The sequence below is a fragment of the Fusarium falciforme genome, chromosome 5 (assembly GCF_026873545.1).
Source record: "Fusarium falciforme chromosome 5, complete sequence".
In the NCBI taxonomy this organism is placed as follows: Eukaryota; Fungi; Ascomycota; class Sordariomycetes; order Hypocreales; family Nectriaceae; genus Fusarium; species Fusarium falciforme.
This window is the reverse complement of record NC_070548.1, coordinates 1,788,780-1,814,250: the sequence shown is the minus strand read 5'-3', so window position 1 is coordinate 1,814,250 and position 25,471 is coordinate 1,788,780. Positions and strand designations below refer to the sequence as shown.

The 25,471-nt window shown below is 54.9% G+C and overlaps 6 protein-coding genes across 6 annotated transcripts; 2 read left to right on the top strand and 4 right to left on the bottom strand.

Moving 5' to 3' along the window:
- Positions 1–22: 22 nt before the first annotated feature.
- NCS54_00678600 (SP-RING-type domain-containing protein) lies at positions 23–3,837 on the bottom strand (the record flags this gene model as incomplete). The annotated part of the gene is made up of 3 exons (XM_053152231.1): positions 23–2,007; positions 2,070–3,337; positions 3,506–3,837. The coding sequence occupies 3 exons, from the start codon at positions 3,835–3,837 to the stop codon at positions 23–25; spliced, it is 3,585 nt and encodes a 1,194-aa protein (XP_053008206.1).
- A 3,102-nt stretch (positions 3,838–6,939) lies between these two features.
- Positions 6,940–9,924, top strand: NCS54_00678500 (Hypothetical protein; the record flags this gene model as incomplete). The annotated part of the gene is made up of 3 exons (XM_053152230.1): positions 6,940–7,006; positions 7,080–7,223; positions 7,280–9,924. The coding sequence occupies 3 exons, from the start codon at positions 6,940–6,942 to the stop codon at positions 9,922–9,924; spliced, it is 2,856 nt and encodes a 951-aa protein (XP_053008205.1).
- A 1,110-nt stretch (positions 9,925–11,034) lies between these two features.
- On the bottom strand, positions 11,035–14,763 carry NCS54_00678400 (Hypothetical protein; the record flags this gene model as incomplete). Its single annotated transcript, XM_053152229.1, has 1 exon — positions 11,035–14,763. The coding sequence occupies one exon, from the start codon at positions 14,761–14,763 to the stop codon at positions 11,035–11,037; it is 3,729 nt and encodes a 1,242-aa protein (XP_053008204.1).
- A 1,394-nt stretch (positions 14,764–16,157) lies between these two features.
- On the bottom strand, positions 16,158–17,564 carry NCS54_00678300 (Hypothetical protein; the record flags this gene model as incomplete). Its single annotated transcript, XM_053152228.1, has 2 exons — positions 16,158–17,231; positions 17,322–17,564. The coding sequence occupies 2 exons, from the start codon at positions 17,562–17,564 to the stop codon at positions 16,158–16,160; spliced, it is 1,317 nt and encodes a 438-aa protein (XP_053008203.1).
- Positions 17,565–21,152: 3,588 nt separating this feature from the next.
- Positions 21,153–22,963, top strand: NCS54_00678200 (Hypothetical protein; the record flags this gene model as incomplete). The annotated part of the gene is made up of 5 exons (XM_053152227.1): positions 21,153–21,174; positions 21,655–21,705; positions 22,195–22,257; positions 22,692–22,832; positions 22,887–22,963. 5 exons carry the CDS (start codon positions 21,153–21,155, stop codon positions 22,961–22,963), a joined length of 354 nt encoding a protein of 117 aa, XP_053008202.1.
- Positions 22,964–23,828: 865 nt separating this feature from the next.
- NCS54_00678100 (GPI inositol-deacylase) lies at positions 23,829–24,939 on the bottom strand (the record flags this gene model as incomplete). Its single annotated transcript, XM_053152226.1, has 2 exons — positions 24,708–24,939; positions 23,829–24,634 (listed from the first exon to the last, which is right to left on the bottom strand). The coding sequence occupies exons 1-2, from the start codon at positions 24,898–24,900 to the stop codon at positions 23,829–23,831; spliced, it is 999 nt and encodes a 332-aa protein (XP_053008201.1). The 5' UTR covers positions 24,901–24,939.
- Between the last annotated feature and the right edge of the window lie 532 nt (positions 24,940–25,471).

Sequence of the window (25,471 nt, the reverse complement as noted above, 5' to 3'; positions counted from 1 at the left end):
CATGTCCGCTTTTTGCACCTTGTTAATCGTCGTCTAGGATTTCAATCACGGTCGCTCGTGCCGGCATGGTGGATTCAGACTGCCGCGTATCCCTTTGGGCCACTGTTAGGGGTCTCGGCCCAGGTGACTCGTCATCATCAGAGTCATCTGGCTCCTCGACAGCATACCACGCTCCCGTGGCATCTATCGTGATGGCCTTTGTCCGCGTGTCACCATTGGCCACCAAAGCCTGTCTAACACTGACAAGGTAGTCGTCAACCCAGAGACTGCTGGGGCGGGCATCCTGCCCGCAAATTGGGCATTTCCATACATCTACCAGCGAGGGCTCGTCCCCTACTTGCGACGCCCCGCCCCCTTGTTGTGCCGGTTTCTGGGGCCGCGTCTGAAGCCACGTCTCCAAGTCGAAGCACTCAAGGTGTTGGCAATGAGCCCCTCGAACAGGAATGTTGAATCTGGTTGCACTGAAAGGGTCTGCCAACGAGACCGACAGAGTCTCATCCTCGATGATGACATCGTCAGAGTCCGAGCCGCGTAATCGTCCTTGTATCTTCCGCTTCGTATCCTCGATTGGAATTCTTCGTCCTGTCTCGATCATCTTCATGGCAGAATCGTGGCTAATGGTCTCCACAATCTCAACTGCCAAGAAATACTTGACGCTCAGTCTTTGATTTTGTGGATTTTGAGGAAAACTCAATCTTAAACTGTTCTCGCCCTCAACCAAGAAGTCGGTCAGCTCCATTGGCTGATCCTTATGGAAGTGCTGCTTTCGACGCAACTCCATGCAGGTACGGTTGAGATCGAAAAAGACGTAAGGAGGCCACTGTGCTGCTGCGAGCACCCAATCTGCCTCTTGAATCGCTGTCTCCTTGGCAGACCGCGCGCAGGTACGAAGTCTGTATCGACAAGAACCTTCAGAGTAATAGCAGTATGGGAGACCTTCTCCTTGAGTCTTCCTGGCAAGCCTCCGCATATGATCTTTGGGCACGTTGAAGTTGAATATTCGTAGACCTGTTTGTGGCGCAATCAACATGGGCTGAAGCGCAAACTGTTTGATGTATTGGTAATAACGAGTGTTCGCCGGTTGTGCAGGGACGCGTCGAGGGCTGCGCAGGCCAACCTTGTGCAGACCAACCTGGAGCGACACTCGGCCGTACGGGCTCATTGGGTACTCTGTCTCAGGGATTGGTGCGAAAGCCCGTCTCGGCGGAACTGGTCGGTGGACACCAGGTGTTTGGTATGCTTGATGCTGCGGGATCAATGCTTGTACTGGGTGAGGGTAGTTTGGCGAAGTGGGTGTCAACACGGCGTGCTGCATGTGGGGAAGAGGTTGAACTGCTTGATGGGGATGCATCATCTGGGTGTGAGGATGTGCCATTGGGGCCGGATTCATGACTTGACGAGGCCCAGATTGCGGAGCTTGTTCAATATAGTGAGGCTGGATCGTCGGAGGATGTTGCAGGTAACCCCCCTGGGCATTGGGAACTGACTGCGACGGGTATGCAATAGAGGCTGCTCTCCTTTGCGGATGGACCGATGGTCCATTTGATAAGAGAACAGGAGCCTGGAGTTGGCCCTGGGAGGGCAAGATAGGGGTTTGCGGTGTACTCTGAGATCCATTCCTTGAATGTGATGGTGAGGGCCCAGCACTGGCCGCCCCGGGTAAGGATGGTGGCTGAATCCGTGGGGAGTAATAGTTGGTAGTAGATGGAGGCGGAGCTATCCGAGGATCGGCTGGCACATAGTTAGGACCAGACCTTCGATGCTCCTGGAGGGCCGGACTGCCCGGTGGGGGATGTTGGTTGGTGATTGCTGGACTTGACACTCTGCGATCGCTAATCGAGGGACGCGGGGCCAATGCGTCGAACTGAGGCACTGAGGGAGATTGTGCCAACGCTGGTGATGATACCACCGTGTGAGATGGGACTACAGGCGATTGAGGCACTGAACGTTGTCCACGTCGTTCAGCGATCGGGGCAGTGTGAGTGATTGTAGGAGAGAGCATTGCATCTATGCGTTGGAGGAGAGGTTAGTATCCAACGCAACTGTAAAAGGGGATATAGGCAACGTACTAGCTGGGAGTTGTTGCTGCTGTCGTAATTGTTGATGCTGCATTTGAATCTGGTGACGTTGATGTTCTTGCACTACAAGACTTGAGTACTGGGCTATGATCTGAGACCGAGCTTTGCTGATCTTCTCAGGAGTGTCGCCGCGATCGGCCGCAGCAGCCTCATTAGTTCGATCCTTCTCAAAGATGTCGTTTATCGCATTTGCTACAGGGCCGTCTTTAATGCCGAGCCATCTGCGACTCATGGTAAAGAACATGGCCTGCAGCCCCTGAGAAGGGCATCGGAGTACCTCGATCAGCTCGCAGGCAAGGAGCGGATGCATCCGGCTCCCAACGGATTGAATGAGATTATACCAATTCAATGAGAGCTGGATCAGAAATGTGCCAATGTCCTTAGCCAGGGAGGATGGATGAAATACTCTCAAGACTTCCGCCAGAGGAACAGGAAAGTTGGCAAACCATTCCAGATGAGAAACCGACATGGCTTGGTTATTTCTGAGGACGGTCTGTAATGTTTCAAAGGAACCATCAACTTGGCTAGGGTCGACTAGACCCTGGAATATCTTGTGGACTGGTGCTTTATCCAAGGACCAGGCACAAAGGATTTGATGAAGTGCGATGTAGAAGTGATCGGTATTTGCACATGCTTCAATCAAGATCCTGTAACGAGGTTTCTCGACATTGTCATTCAGAAGTCCCGCGCTATCGCATCCTTTCACGCGGCTAGTAATGGTTTCTTTCCATTGCATAGACAGGGCCTGGTTTCTCAACTCGTTGGGTGTGGCCGGGCCTTGAACACGGGCGCGCTTCGCCCGATGTAGATGTACATCAGAGTTCGGTCTATTGGTCCTTGCCCTGAGTTCTGAAGGCGCAACAACGTCGATCTGCGCGTTTGCTGGGAGGGATGCTGGTAGCACCGCTGCTTGGTTGACCAAGGCAGCTGGAACCTGCGCGCTAACTGGGAAGGGTATCGGCAATGCCCCTGCTTGATTGACTGAGACGGACGGGGTAGAGTCAACGGTCATGTTACGGCTCGGCGGTTCGGTTGGGGGTGGATGAGGAGGCGTAGAATTCGAGGTTTGCTCCTGGAGAGCCGGAGCAATATTTGAAAAGGGTACTGCGCCGTCTCGGTCCACGCCGTTAGGGAGAGGGTGCCTCGATGCTGTGCCCTCGGGGTGGGCGGTTGGCAAAGTGTTGGCACAGTCGTGCTGGTTTGCAACATTCGGGCTCGGTGCGTCAGTCAGTGCTGGGGAAGGGAGGACGGTTGAAGCTCTAGAGAGTGAGTTAGCAGGAACGACAAGTCCAAGAGCGCTTGTGCCATGTATTGTGAGCTAGACAAGTTAAGGCTGCCAAGCGACACTAGGTTATTTTCCCCAGACCAAGCGTGACACAAGGCCTGGATGAAACTGCGATAGATAGGAGAGAGGACTCTTCCTGTACCTAATTGTTTCAACAGAAGCTGTCGGCTGATCAACAACGTGACCGATGGAAATGTTCTCATGCTGTGGAGCAGTCTCATTCGGGGTAGGCAGGGGAGCGGTGGTGACCGGTTCGGTAGCGGGCTCTGCTGTTGGGCGTCCTCGCTTTCGAGGTTTGATCTGGGAGGGTCTGGGTTCCTGCCTGGGAGCGAAGTCTGTAGATGAGCCGGTGGTCATCCAAGAATGATTGCGACCGCCGAGGAGCAAGTTGAGGGTTTCATTTGACGTCGCGATCTGATGGGATTCGGAGGGAGGGACGGCCCTTGGCTGGATTGACCTGGATGTTTGTGGCATTTCACAGGTTGGTGATATCTGGGGAGGTTCTGGAGAGGCGATCGCGTATTAGCCCTGGAGAAGGTCGTAGTAGAGACGAGATCGTGAATACCATCTGGATGTTATCTGGGGATCATGCTCAACGTCGCCGCTTTCTAAAGTCCAGAGCCGACAGGTTAATCATGATTCGCCGGATGGTTGCGCGGAGGGCGAGAGTGTCAGCGGCGACGTGCTGGCGATCGCGAAGCCGAGGCGAGCAAATCGAGGCAAACGTATCGAGGATCAAGTCGTCTGCGAGCGAGGATTGGAAGAGGAAGAAAACCAGTGCGGTGCGTTGCGAAGGAAGGTGGTTGAAGCTGCAAGCGGCAGACGGCAGGCGGAGAAACCGTGGGAGACGAACACGGCAAGTCCAGTCAAAGGGTGCAGTGCAACGCAGTTGCAGCGCAGTGCAGTCGCAGACCCCGGGCAAGGGGAGAAAGCTGGAAGGAACCAAACGGACGGGGACGGGGAACCTACAGTCAGGCAAGGGTGATGGAGCAAACAAAGAAGAAGATGGGCTTGGGCAAACGTGATGTTCTCTTAAGCCATCAGCCAACCCATAAGCCGTCAGCCGGAAGACGGCTGTTGCCCGTTGGGACCCTATTCGCCTGGCTTGGTCTTGGTGCTGCAGTGTCGGAGCAGCAGCCCGTCTGTATGCTCGCCGAGGCCGTCCTGCGATTGGGCTGACACGCACACTGTGGGTGGAGATATTTTCTTTGGGAGGGGGATGTAGCGGGGAGATGGGGTCGGCCAAGATCACCAGTGCCTCACGACACTTGCAAGGTGGGTAGGTGCTGCAAGTAAGGCAGACTGATTTCTTTCGTCTTGAAATACTTACTTGAATGGTGGTACACATGGCGTCTCATCTTCCTCCCATCTTTGACGGTATATATATAGTGTTGAGCCAACGACTTCTTTGTCTCAAAAGCCATCTGTCCCCTAACTGGTCCGGGTCTACCTGGGCAATGTGTACATATTGAATGTAGACAAATCCACTTACACACATGAATATGAATGCATCAAATTTCAAGTTCATCACACACAGAATTACATAATTAATATGATACTCCAGATGACGAGAAGAAAATTTGAAGAACCCCTCTCAAATAGGAGGCCTTCGGATAATTGCGTCGACGCACTCGAACCCACTTGAGCGTGCTTGGCTGCTATGTCTTGCTTGATTCTGGCATGCGTCGAGTTGTAGATGCAGGACTGGTGATGGTATCCACTTGGATCGGGTAGTGTGGACACGGATGTAAAGTCCATGATTCGTCTATTTCCGTGTTTCGATGAAGATCTAGGTTTTCCCAACAACTGCTCCAACTTGTCTTGTGCCTGTCGATATCTGGCGTTATCAGGAACGCTGCTGTCAATGGCGTCTGACTCGCCCATCCACTGAAACGCAAAAAGACCTCGCACCTGAAAAGACCGAGCGAAAAGACGCAATTGCCCCTGCCATGATCTGACAGTGTTTGAAGTCGATCAAACAACCCAACTCCAGGCATAATAGAGTTATGCCGGACGCTTCGCTTCCATGACCCCGGCGAAACAAGACCACCTGCGGGTGCCCAGACGCTACCTGAAGTTGCGAGCACCAGAGTCAGGTAAGTTGAGTTGAGTTGTTGGGGGCCTCACTGAGGGTGCAAAGTGCAAATGCACAGCGGGCACCTTCTCGTCCATCAAGCCCCCTTGTGCCTGCCTGTAGGCTGTCTGTTCCGAGTAGGTACTGTACCTAGATGCGGCAGGAACGGGCAAAGTGATAGGCAGGCACCACGATGTTGCAGTCGGTCGCTCGTCCATCCATCCATCCATCCACTACGAAGGTCCGAACACACCGGGCATGTCCCTCTTTCCATTCAAGATTTGCTGTCCCGTAAAAATTCTTTATTGAATCCCCACGATCGATACTAAACCTGAAAACTCTTCACTTCCTCTCTATCTACCTTCTTGCCGCCTACTTCTACCTACCTAGACATCCTCCTCCTCCTCTAGAAGTGCACATTCACAATACGAGCTTTTCAGCTTCAGTCCCGGCCCGTCTTCTGTACAACACTGCGCGGTGGCCTTTGCCATCATCAGCGGCTCGTTGCGTCACCCTCATTCGCTAACTGTACCACGTCTCCTTTCCCAATCTCCCGTTCAACAACCCCTCGTCGCCATTCGTGTCTCTCGTTCTCGAATCAACCTATCTCGTCCCGTGCGCGTCCATCTCAGCTCTGCCAAATCACAGAGAACCACGGCTCGGCTCATCGACAACGCTTTACTCTGTCCTGATTTCACCACAAGCCCACTGTGTTGGCATTACACCCCAAAATAGAATTTGCAAAGGTTGGCCGCATCACCCAATCCCGGATACCCCCCTGGAGTGGAGGAGCCCAATGCACCTCTGAAGCAACAAAACCTCTTCCAGAACCTTGCAATTGCCGAGGAATTCTGGCCTTTCAATAATTTCACGCTTCTGACAAACATTTTCGAATCCAGACAGGATCCTAACTATCACAGTTGTCTCCTCCCTCGTCTTCACCCTTCACGCCCTTTTCAATATCCCATCTGCTTGCTTGACCACGTCCAGCCCACCTTGGTAAAAAGTCATGAACAACTCGGGTCGCACCAATCGCAGCCCTCCACGCTAGGCCCTCTCTCACCCTGTCCAGGGACCACGGTCCTCTCCCGCCTCCTCAACCGCCGCTCCACTACCTACAGCAAAGCATACCTTAGCGTACCATTCGAGAGCACCACCACAGCGCACCACCACAGCCACAGCGAAGCTCAGAGCACCTCCAGAACCCGACAGCGCAACTCTATCATCTCCAGCCATCCCGCCGTAGAGCGTCAACCAGGCAGACAACCCGTCCTGGCAATACAGGCTCGACGGATGGCGTCTGTTGAGCGTCTTTACCAACTTGTTTCTCCCTCCACCCAAGGATAGACTCCTTAGGCCTCCCCCTCGGAACCGCGCCACCGTTCGGGCAGAGTTTAAGCCGCCCTTGAACCACCACTCCGTTTCTCGGTCTCTCCGGCCTCGACCAGTTCACCATCAACAATCTTGACTCAACCATCACCAGCGCATCGCTCCGTCACATCATGGCCTCGAGGGGCCCTAACGAAGGCCCTCTACGGCCTGAGGTTGGCGACACCCTGATCGTGATACGTAAGCTTGCCTCCTAGCCCCTCGTTCTTTCTTCGCCAAACTGGTGATGCTGACGAATATCTTCGACATGCAGACGATTTCCAAGCTCGAAGCTCCGATGAATTGAGTCTTGCGAAAGGCGACCGAGTCGAACTCATAGAACGAGATGACGAGTTCGGCGACGGCTGGTTTCTCGGCCGCCACATGGTAAACAACAACAATGGACTTTTCCCCGAAGGTCTGCATCCCGACGCTATCACCACTCCTGCGCGAGAAATAATTGACCATCCATAGTCTACACTAGACCAGCCCCCAAGATCGTTCCTACGAGCGCCTTTAGCGCCGCAAAAGCCCCAACTTCTCACCATGATGCAGCGCAAGACTCGAGGGTTGTAGGCAGTGCGGATGCTATCTCAAGGGAGGAGCCGATTCCAAACCGGCAATCCGTGGCGATTCCCCAACAGCCGGTGACTCTCCCTTTGAACAATATGAAATCCGAACCCGTCCTGGCTTCGAGCGAACCCCCCCTTCTGCCGACCTTGAACCATCTCACCTCACCAAGCCAGGATAGCCCTGTTCTGCACGAAACCCTCAACGTTATCAACGAGCATATCACGGATTTGCGATCGCCGGCGAGCAACGGTGGACTCCGAGCAACAGCGACCGATTCCGGAAGCGAGTATAGCAGCACACCTCTCGACCACCGAGCGTCTTATATCCATGGCGAGGAGACTGACGAGGAAGAGGAGGACCTTCACTCGCGCGCCGAAGTTGAAGCTTGGTCTCCCGATGATGTGGCTGAATATCTCTTCACTTCAGGTGTTGAGAAGCACCACTGCGAGGTCTTCAGAGACCAGGAGATTTCGGGTGAGGTGCTTCTAGGCATGGACCAAAGCTCGCTATTTATCAAGGCGTTTGATCTCGGCTCGGTTGGCCGGCGGTTGAAAACTTGGCACAAGATTAAGGCACTGCAAGATGAGGTGAATACTCACGGCCTAGAGACGCGGCGGTCGACACAGACGTATGGAAACGACGGCGTCGAGGAAGTGAGACGCACAAGGAGTCGAACAAACACTATCACCAACCGGCCAACATCTATTCAGACGAGACGGCTTTCTCTTTCGCAAACCCCCAAGGCCTCACCGACGCTTGCCACACATCACGCGCAAGACAGCACAAATCGCGCCAGCCACATCAAGAGACCATCCGCGGCATCAGTTAGGGAATTGCATCACTCACGTCGCCATTCTTCATCGACCGACTTCCGCAATGCTGGAACACCTGTCGCCCCCGGACTGACTCCTACTCCTAAGATTACCAACACTGGCACCTATCCAGGAGTGGATGTCACGCACAAGAAACAGCCATCGTTCGATCGGAACTGGACTTTGGGGAGCGCTTATTCTCAGACCTCGCCACGACCACTATCGTCAACCGGCCTCCAGGATCTTCTGAGTCCCCCTGGACCGGACGCGCACGACACTTCTTCGGTAGAGATGGATCGGGGTTATTTCTCTGGCACAGACGTTGAAGGTAGCAGACGCCGGAACCTACTACGAAAACGCGACAGTGGGGCAGAGTCGAGAAAGTCAAGTTATGCAGAAGAGCAAAGAGTTCGAAGCGCCACGGCCATCTCAAGGCAGTCAAGGTTCGGAAGTGTAGGATCCATGGCAGAGGGCGGCATGTCTTCAGCGGCTCAGAAGTATTACGGTATCCAGTCAGGCCCTCACCGGCGAACTGCGTCAACAACTTCGGACTCGATTAGGAATTTGCCTCCAGCTGGTGAAGCTCCATCGCCTACTGTCACCAAACTGGACACTTCAGTTGGATCAGCTCGTTCAACGGCGTCGCCCAGCACGGCTAAGCATCAAGGATTCAACTCGGATTGGCTCGCTTCGGTGGTCAACAAGCCTATTGCTTTGGCTGGAGGCAAGGGTATGCGCGCGATATCCGACAACCTTGGCCTTGACCGATCCAAGGCTGCAACACCCACAGACTCAACAACTAAGGAAATTATGGTGGAATCACCGTCACGAACCGGGTCGACGACACCCTCGGGCGGAGCCAGCTTTGATCTTGAGTCTCCTGATACCGCAAAGAGCCCCAGCACGACAACAACGCAATCGAACAAGAAGGGCGGAAAGAAGGGCAAAAAGGAAACGAGCGCCTACACGCGCGGCTTGCTCAAGATTTCGCCCAAGGAGGCGATGAAGGATGCCGATTATAGTGGCTGGATGAGGAAGAAGAGCTCAAACCTCATGACAACCTGGAAGCCGCGTTTGTTTGTTCTCAAGGGGCGTCGGCTGGCATACTACTACTCGGAGGATGATGAACAAGAGAAGGGCCTTATCGACATTTCGTTCCATCGAGTTCTCCCTGCCGATAACGAAAAGCTAACAGGCCTCCACGCCACTCTTACAAGCGTTGTCGGAGGTCAGGCAATTCCTGCGGACCCTGCTGACGCGCAACTGGAGAAGGGTGACGATTCCATTTTCATCTTCAAGCTTGTCCCTCCTCGCGCGGGCCTTTCGAGAGCAGTGAACTTCACCAAGCCAACCGTTCACTACTTTGCTCTCCCCAACTTGAAGCAGGGGCGATTGTGGATGGCAGCCCTGATGAAGGCAACGATCGACCGTGACGACACCAAGCCCATCACAACGAGCTATCAACAGAAGACGATTTCCCTTGCCAAGGCCAGGCAGATGCGGCACCGCCCGCCGGCGTTGATGAATCTCGATGAGGGCACTGAGGAGAGTGCTGCCGCTGCTGCTGCTGCGGCAGCGGCGGCGGCGGATAAGAAGGATGCCAATGGCCTGGGCATCTCATACGATGAAGCTGACAGTGGCGTTTCTGGCGTGGATAAATTGGCTGGGCAAAAGGCTGAGGATGCCAAGACCAGTGTCGAGGCAGAAGAGAAGGACGCGCCACATGCCTCTTGAGGTCCACGAGATTTCCTCTGTCGTGTAGGTGCAGACACGCATAGGACGATGAATATTTGAGGCGACGTGCCGGGCCACCGGCGTCAACGGAGGGAGTCTTTGCTTTGGAATGGTGTGAGGCGTTTCGGTTCTTTCCTTGAGAATATTCCCCTTTCTTTCGCAACTTATCTCCTCTTCTCATATAGAAGTTTGTCTTTGTTGATACCTTGGGCTCAGTCAGGAGAGGACACCAAAAGTCTATCAAGAATGGGTGAGCCAGAAGCAGATGGAGGGAGGGAGGGAGGAGGAGGGAGCTGTTTACATGTTAATCTACGCACACGCGGGTGCTACGGACGCAGAAACACGAACGAGCAGAATGACACGTAAGAGATGACAATGACGAAGACGGCTTCTTGTCAGTCCTTTCAAAAAAAGATATGGAGCGATGGATGGGATGGATGATTTGCCGGATTTGGGAAGGGGTTCTGTGGATGGGTACATATTAGCGACTTTAACCTCTTTTTCTTCCTCTTTGTTTGTAATCTGAGAAGAACCATTTTCTTGGTGACGAGATGGAGCTTTGCTATTATATGTGCGGGTTTGAGAGATCTCTGTTGACCAGAATCTCAGGGGGGAGTGGAAGTGTTGCGAAGGCAGACAGACAGATAGTTAGCAAGCACAAGTGATATCACACGAGACGAGTTCAAGGCTTGATTCATTTCATATTGCATCTTGATTTAATTTAATAGCATAGTCAGTTAGTCAGTCGCTTGCTCTAGAGGTATATCGGGGGATATCAGCAAATGGGAACCCCCCCATGAAAAACTCCACGTCCTTGTGTCGAGCAAAGCTTCAAGCCCGAGGTTGTCCTGTCGTCCGTCGGAATGGCAGAGGCCAGCCAACCAACACAACACCTTGCCTGGCCCTCTTGCTCTCGTACGTAACAACGTCGACATAACATATCCAGCACGCCCTTTCTTCCTTCGTATTCGTCATTAGACCGTCCAAAACGCCTCGAATGCACGTATACCCGATTTCACCCCTTCCTTTCCCTGCCCTCTCTTGCGCCGTCCGCCGTAGTGGTACAACAAGAGAAAACACACGTCCTAATCCAGAGCCAGTATTCTAGGGTCATGAACCTTGCACTGTTTGGTTCATGCCTTCCAACAACTGTCTGATAGATTTCATTAAATGCTGCTCGACGCCCTCAAAGTTGCCGACTGTTTCACCCTCCCCAGGCGGGGGCACGATGCTGGCGTCTGCGAAGCCCAGGACGCGGTCAATGGCAGACAGCGTGACCGCCTCCGCCTTGGCCTCACCCAGCTTCGCCCTCAGCGCCTTGACCGAGACGTCCTTGAAGCCCGTGAGAGATGCAAGAACCCTGGGTTCGAGAACGGGTGGTAGGTCACTGGCAGGCGGAGAAGCGGAAGCTGCTGGCCCAGGGGTAGGGCTATTCTTGGTGAAGCCTTCCATAACCTGACGGATGCCCTTCATACAGATGCTTTCCATCTTGTCATTCTCTGTTGCCTGCTTTTTGAGACCAAGGCATCGATTGAGAGCCGACATTACTATGCCTTCTGATCTCGGGTTACGAGCCCTGTTCAGGTTCAACACCAGGCCGTTCTTGAGGTTGACGACAGCCGCAAGAAGACGGGGATCGATAACTGGGCGGGCTGGGGTAGCAGCTGCAGGTGCCGTAGCAGGTGGACGAGTTGCCGGAGTAGCAGCAGTAGCAGCAGCAACAGGCTGGGAAGCTGGCGCAGGTCCAGGGACCGTCTTGGCTGCTGCCAGTGGCGGAGGTGGTTGAGCAGACGCTGCTGCTGCGGGTGCTGCGGGTGCTGCATGCCCATCTTCGCTCTTGACCGGAGGGTTTGCTGGCGGCGGCGGCCTCGGCGCATACGGTGAGCTGTAGGCGCCTGGTTGAGGACCGCCGAGCTGAGGCCGAGCTGGAGCTGGCGGAGGTCCATAGCCTGCCGGCAGCTGTGCGGGCGCCGGCGGTTGTGTCGGCGCTGTCTGGGCCGGCTGGCCCGCGGCTGGCTGGCCGGAAGCTGGCTGGCCGGGGGCAGGAGGAGAAGCCGACGCTGCGTAAGGCTGCACTGGCCGCGCTGCTTGACCCTGCTGTGCGTTGTAGGCCGGCATTTGATATGCCGGAGGTGCTTGACCAGGGGGGTATCCAGGAGCCCCGGGTGCCACGTGCTGTGCAGCATTGTATTGATACGAGTACTGCTGGTTGTAGGCTTGACTGGCTGCCAGGTTATTGCGGTCGGGAGAAGATGCCTTTCTCTTCTTCCCTGCGTCAAGTTCAACGCCAGGGACACGAGACCAGAGATTGGTAGTCTCATCCTTTCTGAAAGCCTCGTTCCCAATGAGATTGTGCCGCACACTGCTCTCCCACCCCTTGGTCTCAGTGCGGAAGAAGAAGTATGGGTATCGTTCGCAGATTCGCTTGTAGATCTGCTTAAGAGTGAGGCCGTCCGGTCCTGCTGCCGTGAGCGTCTCGTCGATGAGCACGCCATAGTTCTTGTTGGGCTTCTGAAGCTCTTCTTTAGTGTAGTCATTGACATTGAGGTTAAGAGGTGGTGACTTGGGGCGGGCCTTCTTCTCCTTCTTTTCTCGGGCACGCCTCTCAGCGTCGGAACCTTCAGCGCCATCTTCCTTGGGCTTGCGAGGCTTGTATTTGCGCTTCTCAGGTCGCTCACTAGCATCATCAGGCAGAGGATGTTTCCTAGGCCTTCCCACCTTGCGTTTGATGGGTGGTTCAACCGGGGGAGCTTGTGGCAAAGTCTTCTTGGCCATCTCTTGCTGCTGCTTCTTTAGCAATCGCTGTTCCCGTTTCGACATGATGCCGTTCTTTGGTGGTCTGCCCGGGCCTCGCTTCTTGGGGATCTGAGGCATCAGAGCGTGCGGTTGTAGTTCAGGCTCGGGCACCGATTCAGGTTTGACAAAGGGCTCCTGTACCGGAGCCGGCCTCTCCGGTTCTGGCTCTTGCTTTGGCTCTGGCTCTGGTTCAGCCTCCACTGTCTCCATCGGTTCAGCTTCTTCAGCTTCTTCGGCTTCAGCTTCAGCTTCAGCCTCATCTTCTTCTCCAAAGTCTGACAACTCAGGCGGGCTTGCCACCTCGGAGAGCTCATCGCTCGTGTCCTGGACTTGCCCATTGACGTGTGAGGATTCAAAGTCGAAACTCATCTCCTTGCCGCCATGGGCATGTCGTTTCTGAACCGCAGTTTCCTCTTCCACGTCCTCTTCAGCACCTGTCCGGCCTCGCTCAACTCCGTTGATTAGGAATCGAAAGTCGATGTCCTTGATCTGGAGACGATCACCACATTTCAGTACCACCTTTTCACTCTTGTAGTGAACATCTTCGCAAAAGAAGCCATTCTTATGAAGCGGGATGGCCTCAAAGACGCCCTCCTTCTCATTATACGCAATCTTGAGATGCTCTCGCGAGATGGCCTTGGTCTTGGACGCGATGTTGGGACCTGGTGAGTGGATACCGATAAAGGGGACGTGCCAGGGTGATGGTCGTAATGATGTCAAGTCTACTGCCGCAGCGCCAGGGGTATGAGAAACATATTGTCGATTAGAGATCATGTTTTCTTGCGCCTGCGCCGCCGCCTCATCGTTGTCGTGCTGCGATGAACCTTGAGTGCTAGTCTTTCGTCGCTTTGCTGGCCGGCCATTCTCTCCGTTGTCCGATTCGGGACCCAACATTCCTCCCTCCTCGCTCACGTAGGATTTACTAAATTTGCTGCGGTCAGGTCCCCTTGGAGGAGATGGGGGTGGAAGGCCATTCTCTGCATGCTGTTCAACACGGCGACGGTAAGCTTCGTCACGCTTCTCGTCGCGACGTGCCTGCTCCAGTGCGCGCTGATCTCGCCCAATAATGACGGCGTACGTAGTCATCTGGAAGACACTGTCGGCAAACTCGATGCGGGCAAACGATTCGAGGGTCTTATCAGCGTTCGCCTGGCGGATCGAGTTTGCTGGAGCAAGACCATTAAAAGCTTCGTCCATGGGGTTAGGTAATGTGACCTGTGAGGGGGTGATTGTAGTCGGCGGTGCCGCCATTGAAGCCAGTGCCATCATCATGTACGCATGCTGGTTAAGCGTGGGTAAGGACACCGAGTTATACGGCGTTGAAGGCGCGAATGTCTCATTCATGTTGTTTGCGGGGAGATCCAGCTGCATCGGAGTAGTTTGTTGGAGCTCGACAGCACTGTTTGATGGCGCACTCGCGTCAACGGGGGCAGGAGCATCGGGCATCGGGTGGTCGTTGGAGTTTGCATCGACAGGAGCCGAAGCCTGTGCACTAGAAGCCGCCGCTTGTGGTCGTGTTCCGAGCGCGGCGTCGGCGTTGAGAGCAGAGGTTGCGAGAGTGTTTAGAGCGGATCGAGGCGGCGGCGTCGAAGGTGGAGGCTGCGACGCCGGCGCTGTCGCCGAAGCAGAAGTTGAAGTTTCTCGATTCGGAGTCGAGGGTCTCGGTACAGGAGCGGTCGAGGGTGCTGTTGGCGATGTTGTTGACGGGACTGCTGGAGCTGGAGCTGGAGTGGGTGTGGGTGCCGATGGAGCAGCGGCAGTTGGCGGAGGAGGTGGAGGCGCGGCGGATGTTGCTGATGAGGACTCGGCGACAGGCCCTGCGGCCGTTGAGGAAGGTGCATTTGCCGAAAGTGAAGCAGAAGGGGGCGCCGAAGTGGCCCCCTTGGAGTCGCGACTGTCGGCGTCGCTGGCATGGGCGGTGGCGGCCAGTGTCGCCGTCGCTGTCGATATCGGTGCCGGAGTCGTCGCGACCGCGACCTGGGGTTCCGGGCGGTTCCCCAGGGCGTCGGGCAGGCCATTGCGGCCGGTCATGGACGAAGTCATCGCTGTTCGCAGGAGCAGCTCCTTCGTCGCTTCGCCCTCACGGGGGTTGTGACTGACGACGACGGGACTCGACTTGGGCGCCGGGGCCGTGATTTTGTCGAGAATGACCGTTTTGGGGACAAGGGACGGGGAAAATAAAAGGTTCGAGACAAGGGAACGAGGCTTTCGCCTGGGTCCTTTGAGCCGCGATGTCTGGGAGGGTCAGAGGGGGGAAGGCTGCGCGCCGTGATTGGTCTGATGGGGGGCTCCTTCCCTCACGGGCTCCGAGTCTCCTCTCACTTGCTAGCCTGACTGGTGATGGCTCCTGCCGCTAGTACCCATAGGGGGACAAGGAAGGGACGACCGTGACGATGGGCACTGGACCGTTGAAAGCCTCCTTCCCTATGGATTCGTTGGAATGAGATATTGGAGCGTAGATGGGAGCCTATTTTACACTTCAATCAGAGAGAATGTTGGAGAGCTTTGCTGACAAGACGTCGATGATGGGCGACACAATTGTCTCTTGGAGTGCAGGTGGTGATTTGGCTTGCGTCTTGGTTTCACGGCGCGCCATTGGCCGTTCATTCCTTGTTATTAAGGAAAGAAAACAATCCGGGGGCCTAAGGAAACGGGTGCTACTTGCCTCCCCTGCCAGTTCCAGCTTCGATGATTCACAATGGCAAGAACTACCCAAACGTGCTCTCATTATTGTATCAGATGATAAAGATCAATGGTAATGCAAGCACAGACTCACTTTCATTCGATCTACCCTCATATTTCTGTTCGTTTTGTAAATGCTGTTGAATGTGACCGTTCGTCACTTCACTCATGACATCTTCCTGATAGCCAGGGATACCCGTGCGTCAGTAGCTCAGATGAGGCCGTCTCCAGAGACACCCTCAACCAAACAAATAAACATTCCTCCAGGTACCCAAACCCTGTATTTCAGTCTGCATCGTGGCTTGATGCGGTAGACTTGGTACATAAACCCCTTTATTCACGATTTGATGGATGACGATGGGATCCTTGCTAGAGCATGTTCAACTTCGATGAAGCCTTAGGCTTGAACATCAACTTGGTACTCCTACCTACTAGCCGCAGAGAAATTTCGTATATCTGAAGGTTCTATCTCATGATGTATTCACGCCTTCTCATGCTCAACGAAATGCAACCTAGAGCCCAACGCCAACGTGGTAAGATAAGCTCCAAGCCTCGTGCTCTTATTCTGAGTCAACGATAATGAGTGTCGCGCAAAGAACCTGTTGACCATAACACGTGTTAATGTCAATACCAATGCCAAATGTCTACGAGGGAAAGAAACAACCAAAAAGTCAAACGCCGTAAGAATGCGAACAGTCATCAGCCAATGCCTTGTGCCTTGTGCCTTGTGCCTTGACAAACAACCCATGTCAAGATCAATGAAGAAGGGGGTCGCGCTCAGTTGGAAAGATTCCTCGACGTGAGTGCCACTTTGCCAATCGTTCAGAGAGCCGGTACGCCCCATGACAGAGCATGCCCGCCAGGAACCCGACACCATCGTTCCGGAAGGCCAGGATTCCAGCAGTCGTCATGAGCATGACGTTCCATCTCTCGGTGCGCTCCTCGTCTGAAAGGTCACGGTGTCGGCGAACATCTTGTTGCGCAGCAGTCTGCCACAAATCGGAAGCCCCTTGATTGAGGCTCTGGCCAACCTTGGCCAGTTCGAGGCCGGCCGCTATAACCATGACGCCGAGGAGGCTCTTGGGATAGTACCGCAAGAGATCGACCAGAGTTTCACCAAAAACAAGGCCCATGATCAGCTTGAAAAGGCCGAGGATGATGATACTGGCTCCGCTTCGAGCCCCAAATCGGTACTGCGCGGCCAAGCCCCCGGCACCATGACAGACGGGCATGCCTCCGAACCATGTGCTTGTGAGATTCATCAAGGCCACGCTGATTCCGATAGAGCCCACCGAAGGCGTAGGGATATCGGGTAGAAGATCCTGGGATAGTGCGCTGACAGCGATGATAGAGTTAAGCGTCGTCAGGGGTAGCTGACCGATGGCCATCCACAATGCAGGTGAATCATCCTTCCCAGGCATGACAAACTCAGGATGCCATACATGGAACCACGGCAGACTCTGTTGAGACATGAAAACCTGGACAAAGGCCAACAGCAGGGCGATAACGAAGAACAGCAACGCATAGGGGAAGCGAGATAGCTTCTGGGTACCGACGAGAGCAAGAAAAGCAACCAAGGCCCAGATGCGGTTGTCAAGAGCCGGATGAACCCAGTGAAGAGGTTGAAGCAGCGACGAACCAGCACCGAGAATCAACGAGAGACCAGCTCCCAGCTGGATGCCCTTGACCACAGGGATAGGAACGACACGCACGACCCATCGCAAGAGGCCGGTGACGCTCATGATGAAGACGGCTGCGCCAACCCACCGTCCAGCAGCGGTTACTGTACTCATGGCAGAGCCATTCGAGATGGCTGCCGAGGCAATAGCCTAGAAAGGGATCAATATAAGTCAGCCTGCTTAACCTCAAGAGTCCGGGTGATCCGGGAGAGATGCTCGTAGGCTACAAATACTACTGACCTTCATCGGCTGAACTGGGAGTGGGATGCCATAAAAGACACCGGTGAGGATGTTAAACAACCCCGTAAACACGAGGGTGGTACCGAGATGGATGGACCCTTGGGCGGCGAGGGCGATCATGAGCGGCAGCAGAGTGCCCAGATCGCCAAGAGACCCCGAGATCTCGGCCCATGGCGCCGCGCGAACAGTTGCGAGGTTGTTGCGGTTCAGGCGGCGCAAGTCACTGAGCCATGAGGGCGCCATGGCTTGGAAGGGGGCAAAGGCTGCGAGCGGCTTGCTAGGATGTGTTGATTATTGAAGACGTCAAGTATGTGAGAGGCCGGCCCAGCACGGGACAAGCTAGACTCTCACAACCTGTATAACCGCTGCAGCCACCAACGGCGACGTCGCAGCTGTTGACAGCGGCGTCGGTGCTATCCCTGTCGATCCGCCCGGTGTTGCGTATGCTGTTGGCGCTCAACTCAGAGACAAGAACAGTATCAGCAAGGGCATCGAGTTCCGGAACCTCGGCAGAAGTGCGCGGTTTTGGGCGCAGACAGAAAGGGTAAGGTTGGCGGCCTTGGAGGAGAGAAGAGGCGTTACGTTGGGTGGGAACTCCAACGAGAAGGCCTGTATGACAAATGACGCGACTCAAGCAGGTGCATCCGCTGGGAACGTCGGTGACGATGCCTACAGAAGCAAGAAGTTCGCCGCGGCTACTGTATCATGGAGCGGAATTCGAGATGCAAGAAAAAGCCTCAATGCACGGTGCTATATGCCCATCCCAACCAGGGCCACGGGATCGGTCCTTGATTCGCTTCGTGCCCATGTCTCATCTGTCCTGTGCATTCACGTGTATAAGTCGAGCATATATCCGCCCAGGGTTCAAGGTCATCCGCCAGCCTCATCCAGGCTGCTGGCTGACAGGCGAAAATGCCTCTTGGCACAAGGTTGAAAGACGGTGACTGCAGTTGCCACTGTCCCAAGCCAAGTGCCGCCTAGAAAACCAAGAGGCACGTTCGCCGATTCAGGCTTGTCGCCAAGGGCCAAGCCGAACCCCAAGAAACAACTGGATCTTTGATCAGCTGCGGCTTGCTGGCAAACAGCATCCAGGCAGCGGAGATGCCATGCAGGACCTGGAGATCCATGGATACGTGGGGCGCCCGGCTGGAGTGACTTAGGCAGGTCATTGGACTCGTGACATTCATGCTTCCATTCAGAGTTATTGGAACCCGCGTCAATGGGGAAACCGCTCGAGATCCGTCTGGAGGGGAGACGGTAACTATGCTGCGCATGCACACATCCAGCAGCAACGTGGAGGTATCCTTGGGCCGCTTCTAGGCTTGAGGTCTTACAGAGACCTTGACCTCATTGGCGACGGCCGATACCACTAACCACGTACCCCATACTTTCGCGGCTTCGTTCCTGTCTTGGCCCTATCCCGGGCTTTGGTGACACTGGCTGGGATCGGTTCTGGAAGCCAATGGCGGCGGGATGGGATCCCTAGGTACAGATTGTAGAGCGGTTGACGCCTAGGATAATCCGAGGTCCTTGTCGAAGCGCGTGTCTTTCCTTGGGTCAGCCACAAAGCAAGCAAGCATCCAGCCGCGGCGCCGGCCGCTGGAGAGTGCAGTTTGACGTGTTACGGTGTTTCGACTTGACATCTGCACCCGTACAGTACAGTTCTTATCGCGCACATCATGAGCAAGTGAGGAAAAGTGACACCTAGGGTCTCTCCCGTGGCAATAGCCGGCGCATGTTCCCGGCAGTGGTCTAGACACAACACCTAACCCAGAATGCTATTTCGTAAAAGATGAGACTCTGGATGTCTCTCAAATCTCCTCGGGGCAAGGCTATGAGGTCATCGGCGGCGGTTGTCGCGGAGGAGGCTGGTAGCCGGGGCCCAGCGCCGGTGGCAGAGAGGCGTGGGCGACGGTAGCGAGGCGGGCGCCTCCCGGGGACAAGTCGGCATCTGGGGTGAGAAAACCCTTGCAGGCGTCGTCGTTTATCCCTCGTCTCCCGGGACTTCCAGGCGGGATTTGCACGAAGGATGGATGGCCCGGGCAGGGCTCCTGGCTTGTTCCAGCTGCTGGCCCCCGGTCCAGACTTTGGACCGCGATGACACCGGGGGCGGGCATGGCCTGTAAGTAACAGCCGCCGAACAGCGAGCGAGTCCGTCGGACAAACTCTGAGTGGGTGATCTTATTCGGGGACCTGCACTGATGTCGTCTTGATATTTATGCTAGGCACTGTACTCCGTACACTACTTGATAGTGTTCGAGTGGAGGAGAGGAGACTTGTGGATGAGCCAATGCAGGTGCTTTCAGTGGTCAGCCACGAATATCGTCCTCTCCACTTGTGAAGCCTTCTGCGCGCATCATGCACCCAGTTCCAGTCCCAGGGCCAGCAGCGAGATAGTGAGTGACAGACAAGATCCATGTCGTACCATGGGAGCCCCCATGCCATGCACAACGCAAGTGTCAAGATGAGGCCTTTGTCCGGATCATGACGACACAGTCGCTCTCGGCCCTCGCTTGTTTGACTCGCGAAATCGCAAAAGCCCTCCCTCGTCCGGAAGAGCTACCGTATCAAACAGGAGTGAGTCTCTTTCTGCTCGGTTGCCTCGGGCAGGCCGGAGCGGGCAATTGGCCATTGATAGACAGAAATTGGTCCCGCAGCGCAGATGCAACCTCCGGAAACAGAGGATGCGCGCTTCTTCCCGGCACTGGGGCTTGCTTTGGTGCCGGCCTCTGGCGTTGGTGTGTCTGTTGATACTGGTGTCAGGTCCTTCTAGCCTGCACAGTGTCGTGTGTGACTGTGGAGAAGCCGGTGGGGACGTGGCTTTTGAGATGGGGCTCGCCCGAGGAACTTGGAGAGGCCGTCGCTCTCTGATACAGCTCAGATGGCTTTGATGCGATGCTTTCCAGTGATGAAACAGCTGAAGGAGCAGGGCTTTTCGGGAGTACGAGTCCATTGACAATCCATTGAGCCTGGTAGAGCAGAGCAATGTGCCGAGGGACGGGGTAGGCCGTCAATTGGCTCATCAACGGACAATGCCAGTCGAGGTCCAGTCTCATCTCCCATCACGAATGTAATCAAACAACAAAAACAACAACAACAATGACCGCAATGGAGCTGGAGCAGAGAGACGTGGGATAGGTGAGGCTAGAACCCTCGATCCGGTTCTGGCGAAACGGCACGAGAATGGAGTCGCCCTCATCTTGGACCCCTTTCGCAATCTCTCTCGCATCGTTCTAGCGACGGGTTATCATGACCGACAGGACAGGACAGGACCGCCCTCTATCGTTGAATGGATGTTGATGACCAGAAATTCGCGCAGCTCACCTTGTCGCAGGGCAGGCAGAGTAGAGGCGCTCGCTGAGATTGCACTGTACTAGCACTGTACTTGATGCAGAGCTTCTGCACGCTGCAATCTGCTTGCTTCGCTGCATGGACTGCACTGCACGCATGCATTTCATGGCCCTCGTGGGCCGTGGGACCACGAGTGGGATGGAGCTTGAAATCGGCAAGGCTTCCCCACATGGGTCATCTCACCGCACCGCCCTTGACTGCCGTGTTCCGAGTTGCACCAGAGATGACCCTCTGAGTCCTGTCCTTTTTTTTTTTTCTCTCTCACGTCGGATATTGATGGCTGGGTAGGCCGCTCTGCTTGCCTTGCTACCCAGGGTCTAGCGCCAGTACGGGACCTGAGCGTATCGAAGCTAGTACCAGGGACCGGGGCTCGCGCTGCTGTACAAGCGGCCCGTTCGTGGAGGGAGCAATTGGCGAAACGCTGGCCTGGTCTGGAGGCTGGAAGCGGTATGGGCCTGCAGAGTCGAGGTAGCTGGTGACATGGGAGCTACCTCTCGTCGAGGTATGCTGATGGGATGGGTTTCGCCATCATCAAGAGACGGGAGTCCCTAACGACGGGGGAGTGAGCGATGATTACAGGACACTGGCGAGTCGGGACTCGACCTCTCTTCTTTCCAGGGCCTCCAATTCGTTCGTTAGAGGTAGGCAGGCATAATTCTCGCGAATCTCGGGTGCCTCTCGGCGTCGCCTCATGAATGGATGGATGGACGGATGGTTTGGTTGTTGGGAATTGTCGTCCATCATCCTCGGTCAATCCATTGTTGTTGTTTGGTCTGGCCCGGGCTGAGTGGAATATGCCTCGCCAAATTGCTGATCCTGTTACCTTTTGGCGGAGCTTTCCTCCAGCCTTTTCCTTTTCTCTCGACTCGCCTTGCACTCTCTTCGAACCCGTCCTAACCGTCCCATTGAGTCCTGACTCTTGCTTAAAAACCTCCCTTGGAGACTCAGACACGCCAAGCAGATTCCAATTGACCATCCCAAGTGACAACCAGCGTGTTTTTGTTTTGCAGGTTCGCAGACCCAGCGCCATCTTGTAAGTCCCACTTGCTAGCTTCTACCGTCACTCCCCCCGTCTCATCCGTGCCATATGGAGATCCGCTACGCAGCTGGAACATCATCATCACCCAGAAATCCACTCATCCCAGGGCCCTTTTTCCGCGTCAGGTTCGCCGCACAGTGCGTGCCGTGAAAAGAGCGCACCACAATCCCCAAATGCCTGTTTATCCCGCCACCCTCTGCCTACCACCCTAGACGCCCACGCCCCTCCCCCCCTTACCACTAACACTAACAGCGAGAAGAGAGACGGACGGGACCCTGGCTCTGGCTCTGCTCGGCGTCGCCTTGCAAGCTTTTTGTTCTGCTTGACTTGGCTCGCCCTTGGCCTGTCCTGTCCTGTACTTTCTCGTCCAGTCGAATCCACTTTGTCTGGCCCAAGCTTTTTTTCGGGGCGTGACGCTGTCGTCTCCACTTTTTGCGACCTTTGGTGTCTCTTGGTGCCGAGAGCTGATCAACAAAACCACAGCAAAGCCCGCCTTCGCGACCAGATTCACTTGCTGCTTCTTCATCACCCTCCAAGCTTCAAAAGGTATGCCACACATCTTGTCCTTTTGCTGCCGTTGCTGCGCGTTTTCCTACCCCCGACTCAAGCCCATTGTTCGACCCGATCATCACCAATTCCAAGTCAAGACCAAGTCCATGACCAACCATCATCTGCCCTCCATGTCGCCCGACGCCGACGCCGCCTCTGTGCTCTCAAGATCCCGGCTCCTCTGCCGGCCTCTGCGCCTGGGATGATGGCTGCCAATGACGCTTGCCAAGCAAATGCGCCGATACGGTTTTGCTCGCCCTCAACTCGCTCGCTCGTGGCTCAATTGATGGACGGCTTGGTCATGATTTTGAAATTGGTGTAGATTGGACGGTCAATGATCTCGGCTCAGGGCATCTGGAAACCTCAGCATTATCATTTTTTTAATCCTGTCACTCAGTCTGGATCAAAACATGATAACTAACATTGAGTAGCAATCTCCACTCTCGACACAATGGCCGCCATCAAGTCTCTCATCACCCGCGACGAGGTCGTCAACCAGCTCGTCAAGCGCGAGAAGAACTGGGCTGCCCGGGAGCCTGGTGTCATGGTCGTCTTCTGCATTGTCGGTGTCGGTAAGTTGCTTCACTTTCTCATTCTAGCAAGAGCGCAAATTCTAAATAGCACAGTCGCCATCGGTCTCCTCGGCCTCTTCATCCACAAGAAGCTGGCCGCTCGCAAGGCCAACAAGGCCGTTGTGGTCTAGACGACGTTAAGATGCCAGGGGTCGAGGGGAGAGGAGGGTGGCCCGAGGCGTAGTCATGAGCGTCTTTTGGATTATATGCCTCGGGGGCCCTCAAGTGGTGTTACGACAAGGTGCCTTTCTGCGACACACCGGGTGACCGACTGTGACCCCGTATCCCAGTCAAATATCGGTTACGTCCCCCATCAATTCCTCGCCCGCCGCCCTGGTCGGCCCGGTCGCTACGCTACGCTATCGGCCGACGAGAGCGGTGTGCGACACTCTGTACATACCCTCATACCACCGGATCGAGTGGGACAAATGTGCTGGAGGACGGGTTCTTGTCGAGTGTTCGCGGCAAGGTGGCTGTATTCTATATTCTAATGCTACTGATACCTACCTGTTTGAAGCAATGCAATTGATTGTTTCTCCTTACCGATGATGACCATGTTTAAGCATGGGTGATGATGAATGAGTTGACAGTATCGTGAGTTTTCGGCCCGAGCCAAGTTAATAGCGAATTGATCACGACACAATCGTTTGCACATATGGACATGACTCTAGGCAACGCTTCTTCTCACCCGCTTGACAGATCAACAAAAGACGCAACCATGATAACAGCCTTGCTGATCTCAGAATTCTACAAAGACGCCCTTCATTCCTTCAACACTCACCAATGCTCTCGCATCAGTCTGCATACTCCCCTTTAAGCTTCATCGCCTCTATGAGGCCCCCACAGACTGCAGACCATTGATCTGGGGTGCATGTTCCGGCTGCGAAAAACGACACCGCGCTGCAAACCCGCCTGTATCTTACAAAAAGTCTAAGTCTAACCACTCATGCATACAAGTACACAGCCCTGCTTTCAATCGCAGAGGTGAGAGAGAACTCAGTATCCTTCCTTTGCCAACATGTCGGCAATGTCCAGATAAAACGCAATCGCGTTAAAGGTTCGTCTTATGCCCATCCACTCGCGCACCGTCCATCCCACCCGGTTCGACCAGTTGATCAGATCCAAGTGGCTCACCCCGAGGAGAGTCCCCTTGTATGTGCCCCAGTGGCTACTCTCGACGCTGACGAGCCCATCGTTGGGTCCCTCGGCCTTGGTCATCACGGCATGTGGGTGCCGGAACGGGCTCAGCAGCGCCGGTCGCTCGACGGCTGCTCCGTATGAGAAGTAGTGTACATCGGGGCAGTCGGGGGTGCTCGGGTTGAACTCCTCAGCCATGTATCGCCTTGTCAGTTGCGCAAAGGCCGCAGTGCCGAGGCCCGCCCGTTCGAGCATCCAGTATAGCCGGGGGAGGTGTAACGGCGAGATCTGCTCGTCGAGGAGGTAGTCGGCAAAGGCACTTCCGCGATGCGGCGTGGCGACGGTTACGAGGGCAGCGACTCGGACGGGGAGGGGCTTGAGGTGGGCGAGCATGTATCGAGCGTCGAGGCCACCCATGCTATGTGCGATGATGGTGACGGCCTCGGGGGCAGGCGCATGGGCTTCGAGGGCAGAGCGAAGGGCGGCGGCGCGATCGGCGATGGAGGAGGACGGAGGCACGGTAGGTGTCAGGACTGTCGCCCCCTGTGCGGTGAGGGCATCTCGGATGCCATGCCAGTACTCGACGGCTGGGAGGTAGGATGCGAGGCGAAGCTCAGCAAAGCCGAAGAGGCCATGAGCAAGGACGATGGGGTATTTTGGAGTCTCTACCAAAATGTTAGCAGAAGTCTTGACGTCTCTACTCACCCTCTTAGCTCTTCCAGAGGAGTATCAACATACTGTACTTTTCTCGGATCGTGGCATAGTCATCTGATATCTCCCTTCCCAAAGCCTTTATCCGAGGGTCCTCAGAACGCCACAGATACCGGCCGGACGAGAAGCCTCGGCTAATAATTGGAAGCCATTGTATGCTTGGTGATGGTCTTGGCGATGCCAAAATGAGCGCCCTGCGCAAGAGTGCTGATCTGCTCATGGATCTGGAGTCGCATGAGCTTGGGGATGTAATCGTCTGCAAAGTGCCTCGGACGGCTCGGCGTTGGGGGCAGGTGGAGGTGACGTCACGGATGGAATTTTTGCGCTGGTGATTTTACTGGTCGAGAAGCTTTGGAGTTTGGTCTCAACTGAAGGGACTCGATCATTGGCTTGGAAGTACGAACTACAAACTGTTGTCTCAGTAACACTTGGACCAAAGACTCCAAGAATTTATAACTAACCAGTCAAGAAAGGCGTATAACAACATTTATAATGATCAGTGGTCCTGTGTTCTCACTGACATATTAGATGTTCGGCTCGTCCTCACCCTACACGGATTGTAGACTCAGAACAAACAAGCCATTCGACCGACTAACTTTGAGCAGTTTGGGGACGATTTGAACGTATCAGGCCATCAATTTCCTCTTACTATGGTCTGTGTCTAATTTATTTGAGAAACACATGTTGTCTGTTGTGTGGTTCTATTGTGTTGGCGCCGCGCTGCATTTAAATTAAACCGCCGGGGTTAAACACTCAGCTCAATGGATGCCAGAGCGAGATGCTAGTTCATG